At 46.3% G+C, this 14,336-nt stretch overlaps 1 protein-coding gene across 1 annotated transcript in view; it reads right to left on the bottom strand.

Annotated features, from left to right (window-relative positions):
* Positions 1 to 11,371, bottom strand: part of LOC126526316 (intraflagellar transport protein 56-like) — a 69,488-nt gene extending 58,117 nt beyond the window's left edge. Inside the window, exons 1-2 of the mRNA XM_072284076.1 lie at positions 11,327 to 11,371; positions 1,387 to 1,716 (exon numbers count right to left, since the gene is read on the bottom strand). Coding sequence (XP_072140177.1) covers positions 1,387 to 1,716; positions 11,327 to 11,371 — 375 coding nt within the window. The remainder of the gene's footprint in view (positions 1 to 1,386; positions 1,717 to 11,326) is intronic.
* Between the last annotated feature and the right edge of the window lie 2,965 nt (positions 11,372 to 14,336).

The raw sequence follows: 14,336 nt of genomic DNA, 5'->3' as shown, positions 1-14,336 counted from the left end.
TATGCCATGCATCAGGATGCGCTGGAATTTTCTCTTACGAAAATCTATATCGTTAGAGCATTTTGTGAATAATGGTCCAATTTTGTACGTTGCAAATTTTTATTTTTATTTTTGTAAATATGAGTTCGAAAATCAGGATTATGCTTTTTGCACTCGGTTACCTTTTGTCTCAAATGCAACAACGTTCATTGAAATTGGTTCAGATGTTGCCTAATGAAAGCAGTTATTCTTTTCGCACGTATTTCAATGGGATAATGGAGTTAGCCCTAAGCTAAAGCTTCCTAGCTCTTACATACTCAAATTGATCTTGTATGCTTTCTATTGCGCTGATGTCGTAGGGTCACCATATGTCATACTGAGTATCACCTTCGGCATTATGGTGAGGAAAAGTAATGCTTTTCCCACCACTGACACTGGGCATCGACCTCACGCACTTCCGCCAGTGTGCAATGGAAAGCCGGGCGAGCTAGCAACTATAGTATCGCACAACATTCGCACTTGGCAATATTCTGTCGGGGTTTGCCCGTTACGCAGACCCTGAGGGTAACGGCATCTGTGCTTGTATTTCGGAGGCCACAGTGAGCAATACCGTGGCGGACGAAGTGTGTGCATCGCAAGTAAATCGTTCTTGAGAAAATGGGGGTAGCCTTTAGGCCACTGTTCGCGCTGTTCGTTATGCGATGATCACAAACTCCGTGTTCATGGCGCAAACTAACGAGCCCAAAAGCAGTCCCTCAACAATCGAGCAGTGCGTTTACTCTGAATGCAAACATCGTAGTTAACACTCTGGGTTCTCAGAAGACGCGCATCAACTTGCTTCGTCTATAAGTTCAAGAAGTCGAGATTAATGCAAGAATAGATAATTCCGTTCGATGACCGAATCGAATAGTTATGATGCTCCAATCACGGTGGCTTAGTGCATACGGGGTTTACCTGCTGCGCGCAAGGTTGAAATTACCGACCATCGTAACTGCCATTCCAACTGGGGGAATCGACAAAACCCTCGCTTAATTAACTACTCTACATTAAAGAAAGCCAGGTGGATTGAATTATTCCGGAGCCCTTCATTACGAGAACTCGCATGTTAAGACTTCGTCTTTGGCGAGTTGGTTCTGAAGTGGATTGAACACAAGTTTTTCATCATCATCATCATCTCAAAGCCCCCGTGTTACTTTCGCAAGTTTAAACTCCATTACAGAATCAATCAAAACATATGCCAAACACTACGATCTTCAACAATGCGATGTCTCTAGCAGGAAAGCTATTTGATACATATACACAGAACTTATATTTCTGGCCACGCATACCACGAGTAAGCATGACCGGAAAGCGAATTTGGCATTCCGTCTCGATTCGCTCAGGTGCGTACGACGCGTCTCCACTCACCAGCGGCGGCGGCATCGACTTGTCGGCCAGCAGTTCCTGGTAGATGCGCATCGCCTGCCGGTGCTGTCCCAGGTGGAAGGCGCAGTAGGCCGTCCACAGCGCCGCCTCGAGGCGTGAGGACTGGGACGAGGACGAGGAGGTGCCGGTGAACTCGAGCAGCGACATGGCCCCCGTGAAGTCTCGCTTCTCGAGGAACTCCTCCAGGGTGGGCAGCCGGCTCTCCGCCGACTTCTGCTGCCGCTGGCGCTCGACCTTCAGGCCGTCGCCGTCGGCGCTGCTGGCTGAAGACGCGTCCACAGCGGCCACCGCTGGCTTGGTCCGCGACAGGAGCTGAGAGAGTAAGAATAAACCTTAGGGACTTTTAGGAATATTGTACGCAAGCGGCTTTGAGTACGGAAAAAGAAACCGTACTCGACTATAGGCCCCTCGCATCTTTTTTTTGTACTCCCGGCGGATTGCATCCCTTAACTTAGTCTTCGATCACTAAAACTCTCGTTAATATAGTACAGCACCTATGCCGACACCTTTGGTTTGGAACAGTCCCCACCTGGCCAAACTCGCGCAATACGTTACGGATGTGCTAATGACCCGGAGAGGAGGAGAGGTGTGGGTACTGCAGCGGGCGAGTAATTCAGGCAGGTGGCATGTATTGCAGGTTGAATTGTGGTAGGCATACTGGTACGGGTCTCTAGAGAATTGAGCTTGAGTACAAAGGCATCGAAATACACGCGTTATTCTGTCATTTCTTGTGTAGCTTAATTGGGTTGATGGAAACAGAGCGCCGTTGTACGTCATATCAAATCTTACGTGAGTGCTTCTGCAATCGTTGATGATATAACGTCTCCCATCTTACTCGAAAAAACGCATTTGTAGATAAAGCTCAATCAACACCGAGAGTGCTCGTGTGACAGATACAAGAGTTGTTGCTTGTCGAGAGACCCTGGGAACGTTAAGTTAATAAAGACGAATAGTGATGCTTATCGTCGTCATCATCATCAATGTAGGGACTTAACATGCAGAAGACAGAAGACAAAGGTAATGTTCAATAAGCCGGGCAAGAAAACAAGAATTTCTGAACGCCAGCCGGCCTCTTGAGTTTCTGCAAGAGTATCTTCATCTAGGTCAATTACTCACAGGGGAATTTGGTCACGAGAAAAAAACTTACAGACGAAAAAAAATGGGTTGGAATACATACGGCAGGCATTACCTAATCCTGACTTGGAGCCTACCACTGTCATTGAAAAGAAAAGTGTGCAATCGGTGATACCGGTGCTAGCATACGGAGCTGAAACTTGACGTTAACAAAGCAGCTCGCGAGAACAAGTAAAGGAGCGCGCAAAAGAGCGATAGAACGAAAAATGTTAGGCGTAACGGTAAGAGAAAGGAAGACAGCGGTGCGGATAAGAGAGCAGATAAGGGATAATCAATATTCTTGTTGACATTAGGAGAAAAAAATGGAGACGGACAGGCCACGTGAAGCGTAGGGCAGATTAACCGGGGTACCATTAGAGTTACCGAATGCCAGCTAGAGCAAGACAGGGGTAATTGGGGATCGCTATTGGGGGAAAGCCTTCGTGCTGCGGTGAACTTCTTATACTTTATGAGGCTGATTATGACGATGATGATGACATCACAATGCTCAGCAACTTCTGCTATTTTTTCGGCAATTATTTATTAAACGTTTTTGGAGATCCTGTATACAGCAGCCATTTATTCTTGGATGGATTGTTTACAACAAGGCTCTAAATATGTTGAGAGGCTACTTGTGCAGTTTATTTCAATGTTAATTAGTAATCTAGTATAAAATTGATACGTTGTCCCTGATAGTAAGCTGCATTCTTTTTGTTTTTGCATTACTGAGTACAGGCGTGGTACTTAATTAAACCGAAACAAATATCTCTGCTGTGAATATATGTGTCAAGGTTTGACTATTCGACATTTGATTCTTGCTACTCGCATTCGATTCGTATTAGAAAAAGTTGGTATTCGCTCACCCCCCAACAGAAGCAATTTTTATTCATTTTCAGCACAATACAAAGTAAAATTTAATAGAATCAAGAGAATATGACGGTATCTCACGTCTACATCCACCAGTGCAATATTAGAGGATGAGTGGTTGCATGCACAGCAATTGTGGGGTCTGTGCCTGTTGTAGAGGCCGGCGTCAAGTAAATATCAGCTGTAGTCCAGTGTTTGTGTCGTAATAGTGAATTCGCTGCGGCCATTTCAAGTGCGCAGGTAACACATTTTACACGAACAATGGAAGTAGCAGCAGCAGCAACGAGCAACCACAGGTCTGAGCCAGAGCTTCCCAGTGGAAGTACCTCGTCTGTGTGACTTCCAAATGCAGTCCCAGCGCTCGCGACAAAATTGATAACTAGAAGAGGTCCAAAACCGGATATTTTCCCATGGACGCACAAAGCATATCGCACATAGACACCTCTCCTCCCACCCACACTCTTTTTCTGCCCACAAAACAGCAGTCGCACTATACCACAGGTTTACTTGCGTCGGTTTCCATGTATGAGAAAAGTTATGTTTTATGGCATGCACAAATAACGACCCAAATCTGTTGCAGCTCCTGCCCATGTGTGCATCAATCATCGCGCATTTATCCTGGAGCGCCGACTTTGCTAAAGTTCAGTTGGACACGCACCAGTGCCCGGTTCTAGAATAAGAGGAAAGCCCACTTTACTCTAAGTGCACGTGCGTGCCGGAAGCACGTATCTGATTCCGCTGGCTCAACATTTCGCGCAATATAACAATTTTTTTGCAAGACATTACATATAGCGCTCCCTGGGATGTAATATATGTACTGTTGGCACACATATGTCTGTAAGCCACAAAACGGTTCGATAATTTAGTGCGCGCAAGTACGACTACGATAATGTATAGTATACAATCGAGCTGCAGAGGAAGCATATGACCATGCGACAGACAGAGCGTGTCCATCACGCACAAGCCGGGTATGTCCGCAGTATGGGGAAACAGAAAAAGTACAACAGAACGATCATGCGAGAGACCTCCACTGAACGTACTTGGCTCATACCACGTTTTCGCTATGGACGTCTTAACGACATCCACTGGATATTATATATCAAGTTATATATATATCCTTCTGGTGACGCAGCGGATTTAGCGTTGCGATTGTAAACCCGATGGCGCGGGGTCAAACCCCGGCCAAGACGGCCGCATTTCGATGGAGGCAAAATGCAAAAGCGCCCGTGAACCATGAGCCAGCTGGGTGCTGGCTCATGGTTCACAAATGGGGCCAAACTTAATCCGCAGTCACCCCCCCCCCCCCCCCTGCAGTGGAGCTCATAATCATGTCGTGGTTTTGGCAAGTAAAACCCCACAATTTCAATTTTCAATGTACAAAGCTGTATGTCACAATTTAGTCATTTCAACGAAAGCGTTACAGGCGAAGACTTTCACGACACCTTTCTGTGTCATATTATTTTGACATACTTGGCTATCTGAGGCAAAGCATATATTAAGAATGGCTGTATGTCGCATAATCCCGAAAGGCTGGATTAGCACCAATCATTCGCCTAGCACGTCATGACACAAAGGAACTGTCACATATTGTATGGTGTCCACTGCAGACCGGCTTTCGCAGAAAATTAGAAGCCTCGCTTTTTGCAGAATATTAATGGTTAACATAAAACATGGCATGTATTTTGGCGTAGAAAATCATTACATACTATATGTTTTTTCGCTAAATTGGGCGTGGGTAAAATAAAGAAGTATATATATATATATATATATATATATATATATATATATATATATATATATATATATATATATATATATATATATATATATATATATATATATATATTCAAATAAGCTGCTACTCACCTAATCTTCAGCAGAAAATAAAACATTTTATGTTTTATTTCCTTTTGAACATTTGGTGAGTGCCAGTTTATTTAGCCATTTATCACCTTCGCCTGACACTTTTTCGTCGAACTTTGTACTATATATATATATATAGTGACAACAGCACTCTATTAGAACAACACCAGGACGAATAATTCGTCTTCCTTTTTCCCTCAAATTTATAGCCAGTATATGTGTTAGGCTGACGTTTCTGCGAACAGTTACTGTATTTCAATCATTACTGATCGGCAAACAGTTCCGTGGAGGCTGGCAAACACTATACCAGTGCACTGCCACGTATCAACGCGAGCTTTCGTTTCAGTAACTTTAACAATTTTTGCGCGTAACGCCAGCATTGTTTTCATTGAAATTTTTTAACAAGATGACGTGTCTTTGCTGCCATCATTTATTAAAAGACTCGCGTTAAAGGCCTCGTGCCGAAGAAAATACGGCGTCGGCGACCCGCGTCCGGCGTCCGGCGTCGCCGTGGCAAAAATATTTCGTACCTAATTCCCAACCACGCATACCCAACCACTCTTCTACTACCAAAGTTGCTCATATCTTGCCTTTCATTCTTTACAAAGTTATTCCTCGGAATTTTCAGAACGGCAGCCCACAAACAAATGTAACGATTAAAAAAAAAAAAAAACACCCACAGAGCATATCTTTTTGAGTAGCTCTTATCAGACTGAAATATTAAAAGTGCGAAAAAATAGCAGGAGATGGACCCACGCAAAAGGCCGCGTTTCTGCCAGAAAGCTTGCCTTCGTGAATAGCGTTCGTCGCAAGCGTTTCCCGGTGAACGTTAAGGTTACATAAGCTGTACTTGCCGGGAAGCATGAAAAGCAGTCAGGGGCCTTCGAATGCTATCGTGTTCCACTCTTAAAGGTGAAACTTAACCGTCCTCCAAATTTTTGTTAGGCTTGTGGACACGTTGAGTTGCTGAATGGCAGCGAAACCAGTCCCCACATTGCAGCAGCTCTCTTTTGCGACGAAGAGCTGTGCTTCTAAGCTTTTTCTAGGGGTGAGCCAACATTCGAAATTTTGAATACGAATAGAATAATCTTTGCTATTCTGCTCGTATTCGATCCGAGAATTCACTATTCAAAATTGTGAAGTTTCGTTTCCATGCGAACATAAAATATAGAAGGGATAACTGTCCTTATCAGATCATAGGTCGGAAAGAAGCCAGTCAAAATGAGGACTGCTCCGAATGATTTTAGAGCCAAAAAGCTGCGGTTGTTACGCAGAAGCACCAGCTCCCAAGCAAACGCACGGGAGCCTATAGCCTATGTAAGAGTTTGCTTGCCACATATTGAATGACCGGTGTCACACATGGGTCCTTCCACGCCAAATCAGCCAGCATTTTTTCGACCGTCACAAATATAGCTAAAAAAAATTTCCACGGGTTTCTTGAACTTGAGAACTCTTTCTCCGCGTTTAATTTTCTTGTCAAATATTTTCTAGCATTTTGGCTAAATTTATTTTTCTTGTCCAGGTGAGCTACAAAGCACAATTCAACAGTTTTTTTAAGCCCGTTGTGTGATCCGGTAGTTCAGATGGTATGTGGCAAAACAATGAAGCGATGTGACTGCAAATTTTTTTTAATGTTTGAATATTTGGGCTTTTGGCACAGGAAAAACCAAGTAAAATTGCCAAGTTAGAACATTTTTGTCGGAACCTAAGAAAATCTGGAAGGCACAAATTAAATATAGAGTGGTAGTCATGTTTACATAACAGCCTAAAAATATTTGACGCGTTCACGATGCAGCAGATGACCTGAAAAAAGAAACCGGTGATGTTCTAATTTTCGCTAGAAGCTTCGTGTTCAAGGTTAAAAAAGTTGTTTTGCTGGCTGGCATAAAAATATATGTGATACATCATTAGATAGCTTCACATGTCTGGTATGCATGTGAGAAATTACAAAACAAAAGAATTACTTTGTTATTGTGAAATATTTTTTTTTTATTTTTGCGTCAGCACCAGCTTTTCTCCGACGTGTGCCCAAGCTTGCTGGTCTAGGATGCAGACGACAAAGCTGGTTTCGTCTGCGACGCCGATGACAGGTGGTGGTGGTATAAACTTTATTTAATGAAGGCCAAAAAAGAAAAAAAAATTAAGATGCCGCCGTTCCGTGGGTGGCCTTCAGGCTGCCGGTCGTGGCCACCAGATCACGCCTGGCGGCGACTTCCGCTGCCCAGATCGTTAGCCGTAGCTGGACATCCGGCTCCGAGCTGGCCAAAGCAGCCTCCCACAGCTGCGGACTAGATACGTGCCAAGAGGCAGGGGGGGAGTGTTTCGGGCATGAATAGAGAATATGAGCATAGTCTGCTCGTGGGTGTCTGCAGAGCGTGCATAGAAACGGTGATGGTCTGCGTTTCATTGCCAGGAGACGCACGCTCTAACGGCATGCGGCATGCGCTTGGTGTGTGCCAGAGGAGCCACTCAGGCATTGCACATGGAATATCATGACGTGTTCGTCAGGCAGAATTGCATAGTTGAAAGGCACGTTTCATGCAGTTTATAAGTAAAAAAATGGCTGTGGCTTAGCTAAGGTTAAGCCCAGGATGCGAAGCATACTAGCCTTTGTTTTAGTTGTTGAACCACTGTTTAGCCTGGTGAACTGCTGTTGCTTGGCTATATTTGGTTCGGCTAGACGAAGAAACAACTCATGCGTTACTCTGCTTCGCCTTCAAGAGTGGAACGCGACAGCGTTCCCGTCGACCCGCCAAGGGGTGTAAGACAATGGGCTACGGCGCAGCGACTACGCGCCCCGCATTGGACGCGGTGAGCGTCGAGCAACGCAGCGTTCGGCGCGGCAACGAAATGTGCGCCTGAGCAAGCGACGCACACCTGAGCCTTAGAAACAGCTAGTTTCTAAGGCAACACCGCTAGAGGCGCTTTTGTACCGCTTTGAAGCATCATACTCGTGGCTCAGTGGTAGCGTCTCCGTCTCACACTCCGGAGACCCTGGTTCGATTCCCACCCAGCCCATCTTGCAAGAGTTGAGCCAAAGCCACCTAGAAACAAGCGCAGCTGCTTATATACCGCCGCGACACGGCGAGCGATGGCGCGAGTTGGAGCCCCGTTTCTCCTCTGTCGTGACGTCACGGTGTCACGTGGTCAGCCTTGAAGGCGACGCCGCGAGCGACGGCGCGAGTTGGAGCCCCGTTTCTCCCCTGTCGTGACGTCACGGTGTCACGTGGTATGGCATGGGGTCATTGAAGGCGACACCGCCGCACCTGAGGAGCTGGGTTGAGCTCTAGTAATATGCTTCGCATAAAAAATACGGCCGTGGCTTAGCTTGGTTAAGCCTGGTGATTGCGAAGCAATAGTGTGATTTCCTTGGCGAGAGGAGCGGAGCTGTTTTATACAGCTGGTGTGGCGTCACTCTAACCGTAGCGTCCCTCGTGATAGGAGCGGGAGTTAGGCCGCCGTTGGTGGCTACCGCCTCGCCTCGCGACGGCGTGAGATGGGGCCCCATTTTTACACAGCTGGTGTGACGTCATACCGACCGTAGCGCCCCTGGTGAGAGGAGCGGGAGTTAGGCCGCCGTTGGTGGCTACCGCCTCGCCTCGCGACGGCGTGAGATGGGGCCCCGTTTTTACACAGCTGGTGTGACGTCACTCTAGGTTACGTGGTGTGACGTCACGCAGCGAGGTCACGCTAAAGGTCAATGGTGCCTACCACCGCCTCGCCACGGAACGGGCTGAAGTGCGACCTAAAGTAGTATTGCTTCGCAATAAAATATTTGCACCTAAGTAGCAAGTGGACTTATAGGGAACGCTGATATCATTCACGCAAGACATTTTAAAAGTTATGCGCAATATAATCGGCACATTTCTTTTCTGCAAAAAAGGCCCCTCACCAGGCCACATAAAAAATTTTGGTTATATGCTGGAAGTTGTTACATGCCCTCTAGGGAACGTTCTGCCGCACGAATTTTTCAAATTGGTTCATTAATAGCCGAGATACAATTATTTCAGTGCAGCGAATCCATGATTTCGGGAGGCGAGCTTCACCGCCTACATACACCAGTTATAAGGAGGTTATAACGAGGGTCTCGAATCCGACAACATTGATGCCTTCAGGTAGCATGTGCGGGTTTATTGACCAGTTGCCTTCACCCAGAAAGATCACGTACTGCAAGGGTCTCCAATCCAGCAAATTTCATGCTTTCAGGTAGCATGTGCAGGTTAGTTGACCAGTTGCCTTCACCCAGAAACATCACGCACTCCAAGGGTCTCAAATCCGGAAACATTGATGCCTTCAGGTAGCGTGTGCGGGTTTATTGACCAGTTGCCTTCACCCAGAAAGATCACATACTGCAAGGGTATCCAATCCAGCAAATTTCATGCCTTCAGGTAGCATGTGCAGGTTAATTGACCAGTTGCCTTCACCCAAAAACATCACGCACTCCAAGGGTCTCAAATCCGGAAACATTGATGCCTTCAGATAGCGTGTGCGGGTTTATTGACCTGTTGCCTTCACCCAGAAAGATCACGTACTGCAAGGGTATCCAATCCAGCAAATTTCATGCCTTCAGGTAGCATGTGCAGGTTAATTGACCAGTTGCCTTCGCCCAGAAACATCACGCACACCAAGGGTCTCAAATCCGGAAACATTGATGTCTTCAGGTAGCGTGTGCGGGTTTATTGACCAGTTGCCTTCACCCAGAAAGATCACGTACTGCAAGGGTATCCAATCCAGCAAATTTCATGCCTTCAGGTAGCATGTGCAGGTTAATTGACCAGTTGCCTTCACCCAGAAACATCACGCACCCCAAGGGTCTCAAATCCGGAAACATTGATGCCTTCAGGTAGCGTGTGCGGGTTTATTGACCTGTTGCCTTCACCCAGAAAGATCACGTACTGTAAGGGTCTCCAATCCAGCAAATTTCATGCCTTCAGGTAGCATGTGCCGGTTTATTGACCAGTTGCCTTCACCCAGAAAGATCACGTACTCCAAGGGTCTCGAATACGGCAACATTGATGCCTTCAGGTAGCATGTGCGGGTTTATTGACCAGTCGCCTTCAGCCAGAAAAATTACGTACTCCAAGGGTCTCGAATCCGGAAACATTGATGTCTTCAGGTAGCATGTGCAAGTATACTGAACGGTCGCCTTGAGCCTGAAAGACCGCGTACTCCAAGGTTCTCGAATACGGCAACATTGATGCCTTCAGGTAGCATGCGCGGGTTTATTGACCGGTCGCCTTCAGCCAGAGAGATCACGTACTCCAAGGGTCTTGAATCCGGCAACATTGAGGCCTTCAGGTAGCATGTGCGGGTTTATTGACCAGTCGCCTTCAGCCAGAAAGATCACGTACTCCAAGTGTCTCGAATCCGGAAACATTGAGGCCTTCAGGTAGCGTGTGCGGGTTTATTGACCAGTCGCCTTCAGCCAGAAAGATCACGTACTCCAAGGGTCTCGAATCCGGACACATTGATGTCTTCAGGTAGCATGTGCAGGTTTACTGAACGGTCGCCTTGAGCCTGAAAGACCACGTACTCCAAGGTTCTCGAATACGGCAACATTGATGCCTTCACGTAGCATGTGCGGGTTTATTGACTGGTCGCCTTCAGCCAGAAAAATCACGTACTCCAAGGGTCTTGAATACGGCAGCATTGATGCCTTCAGGTAGCATGCGCGGGTTTATTGACCAGTCGCCTTCAACCAGAAAGATCACGTACTCCAAGGGTCTCGAATACGGCAACATTGATGCCTTCAGGTAGCATGTGCGGGTTTATTGACCAGTCGCCTTGAGCCAGAAAAATTACGTACTCCAAGGGTCTCGAATCCGGAAACATTGATGTCTTCAGGTAGCATGTGCAAGTATACTGAACGGTCGCCTTGAGCCTGAAAGACCACGTACTCCAAGGTTCTCGAATACGGCAACATTGATGCCTTCAGGTAGCATGCGCGGGTTTATTGACCGGTCGCCTTCAGCCAGAAAGATCACGTACTCCAAGGGTCTTGAATCCGGCAACATTGAGGCCTTCAGGTAGCATGTGCGGGTTTATTGACCAGTCGCCTTCAGCCAGAAAGATCACGTACTCCAAGGGTCTCGAATCCAGAAACATTGAGGCCTTCAGGTAGCATGTGCGGGTTTATTGACCAGTCGCCTTCAGCCAGAAAGATCACGTACTCCAAGGGTCTCGAATCCGGACACATTGATGTCTTCAGGTAGCATGTGCAGGTTTACTGAACGGTCGCCTTGAGCCTGAAAGACCACGTACTCCAAGGTTCTAGAATACGGCAACATTGATGCCTTCAGGTAGCATGTGCGGGTTTATTGACCGGTCGCCTTCAGCCAGAAAGATCACATACTAAGGGTCTCGAATCCGGCAACATTGAGGCCTTCAGGTAGCATGTGCGGGTTTATTGACCAGTCGCCTTCAGCCAGAAAGATCACGTACTCCAAGAGTCTCGAATACGGCAGCAATGATGCCTTCAGGTAGCATGCGCGGGTTTATTGACCAGTCGCCTTCAGCCAGAAAGATCACGTACTCCAAGGGTCTCGAATCCGGAAACATTGATGTCTTCAGGTAGCATGTGCAGGTTTACTGAACGGTCGCCTTGAGCCTGAAAGACCACGTACTCCAAGGTTCTCGAATACGGCAACATTGATGTCTTCAGGTAGCATGTGCGGGTTTATTGACCGGTCGCCTTCAGCCAGAAAGATCACGTACTCCAAGGGTCTCGAATCCGGCAACATTGAGGCCTTCAGGTGGCATGTGCGGGTTTATTGACCAGTCGCCTTCAGCCAGAAAGATCACGTACTCCAAGGGTCTCGAATACGGCAACATTGATGCCTTCACGTAGCATGTGCGGGTTTATTGACTGGTCGCCTTCAGCCAGAAAAATCACGTACTCCAAGGGTCTTGAATACGGCAGCATTGATGCCTTCAGGTAGCATGCGCAGGTTTATTGACCAGTCGCCTTCAGCCAGAAAGATCACGTACTCCAAGGGTCTCGAATACGGCAACATTGATGCCTTCAGGTAGCATGTGCGGGTTTATTGACCAGTCGCCTTCAGCCAGAAAGATCACGTCCTCCAAGGTTCTCGAATACGGCAACATTGATGCCTTCAGGTAGAATGTGCGGGTTTATTGACCAGTCGCCTTCAGCCAGAAAGATCACGTACTCCAAGGGTCTCGAATCCGGCAACATTGAGGCCTTCAGGTAGCATGTGCGGGTTTATTGACCAGTCGCCTTCAGCCAGAAAGATCACGTACTCCAAGGGTCTCGAATACGGCAGCATTGATGCTTTCAGGTAGCATGTGCGGATTTATTGACCAGTTGCCTTCACCCAGAAAAATCACGTACTCCAAGGGTCTCGAATCCGGCAACATTGATGCCTTCAGGCAGAATGTGCGAATAAGTACAAGTAAATTTCTCTATGTTTTCCTTGGTGTCTTTCTTTGTTTGCTTGGCAGTCGAGCTCTCCTGAAATCATGAGTTCGCGGCACTGAAATATTTCTATCTCGCCTGTTATTAAGCCGATTTCAAAACTTTTTGCGGCAGAACGCTCCTAGAGGACACGTAACAACTTCCAACTAAAATTTGCCAGGGGGCCTGGTGAGGGGGCCCTTTAAGGAGGAGATCGGTCTCTCCTCGGCAGGCTGTAGCCCTGCGGCACCCATTCGACAAGCGCTGGAGGTGATTTATTACCATTAGTGCCTTATACGGTCAATCCTATCTCTCCAATTTTTTATTAATTATTTAATCCCGATGTATCGGTTGATGTGACATGAGCAATAACAAGAAAGCAGGTATTGTCATACTGCTGCACGCATTTCCCTAAGGCGTTGTTGATGACAGTCATCACCCTTGTTCGACTATGATTCTTGGCAGAGCGTACTGTCTCACGATCCACCTGAGCGTGAAGCTACCTGCTCCTGAATTGATGCAGTTTCACAACTGGTTCCTTTATAGGTTACCAGTTAATTTTCATCCATTTAGCTGTGCATTACGGCTGCAGTGTTATATCAAAGACGCGTGTATTTTGTGCACTTTTCTGGGTAAGCGCAGTGCTGTAGTGCCTGAGGTTGTCAACGAAGCAAGGCCACTAGTGTTCTGTGTGGTAGCTACGCTAATTTCTTTGTATTCACACATCTTTAATCCTTTACCTGCAGACTTAAATTTGAAGAGACGTTTCCAAAGTGCCAATTTATTCTACCTGTTTGCAATCGGCACAATAATGAAGGACCGAAACATACATTTAAGATAATATATGCATTTATTTAGAGAACACCAATAAAATATTCGTTTATTTCTAGAGAAAGTTGGTTTCATGGCACAGCTAAAAGTTGGTTTTATCAGCACCAGTAAAGCAAAGTAACAGTAAACGTTCCAAACATGACTTCTGTGCCCTGTGAGAGTTTTGACGAAACCGACTGTCTTGTAGTAGAATCACATTTAGTAATGTAGGACGGCCCAGTATAGGGCACACAACAAACTCAATATCACAAGGAGTGCTATTCTACAGTCTTACAGCGCATATGTATTTCCTTCTTTTTGTACTTTTATTTGTCTGTAATATCACTATCGCTTGCGACTCCAAGTTTAGACTTCCTCAGAAATTGAAGATTTGTGACTGATTCTCTTTTTTCAGCAGTTTCCTTGCGGAAAGTCCCCGCCACATGGTCAATACAACGACTACGCCATTTGTCACGTGACCAACTTTAATGGTGAGTTCGGGCGGTCGATACAGTCCTCTGAGCCGAATTGCAAGGCGCTCCACATCAAAACACACACACACACACACACACACACACACACACACATATATATATATATATATATATATATATATATATATATATATATATATATATATATATATATATATATATCTCCTGACGAAGGCCATGCCACGGCCGAAACGTTCAACCATTAAATATGCAATTTTCGTAAGTGTGCCCCTTCGTTGCTTCAACTACATATATGCACGAAATCGACTTCAACAGAACTTTTCCCTGAATTATATATATATAAGCGTGTGTGTGTGTGTGTGTGTGTGTGTGTGCGTGTGTGTGTGTGTGCGCGCGCGCGCGCTATAGTC

Source organism: Dermacentor andersoni, chromosome 8 (assembly GCF_023375885.2).
Source record: "Dermacentor andersoni chromosome 8, qqDerAnde1_hic_scaffold, whole genome shotgun sequence".
In the NCBI taxonomy this organism is placed as follows: Eukaryota; Metazoa; Arthropoda; class Arachnida; order Ixodida; family Ixodidae; genus Dermacentor; species Dermacentor andersoni.
Note: the sequence above shows the minus strand (reverse complement) of the source record. Positions and strands in the feature narration are given on the sequence as shown.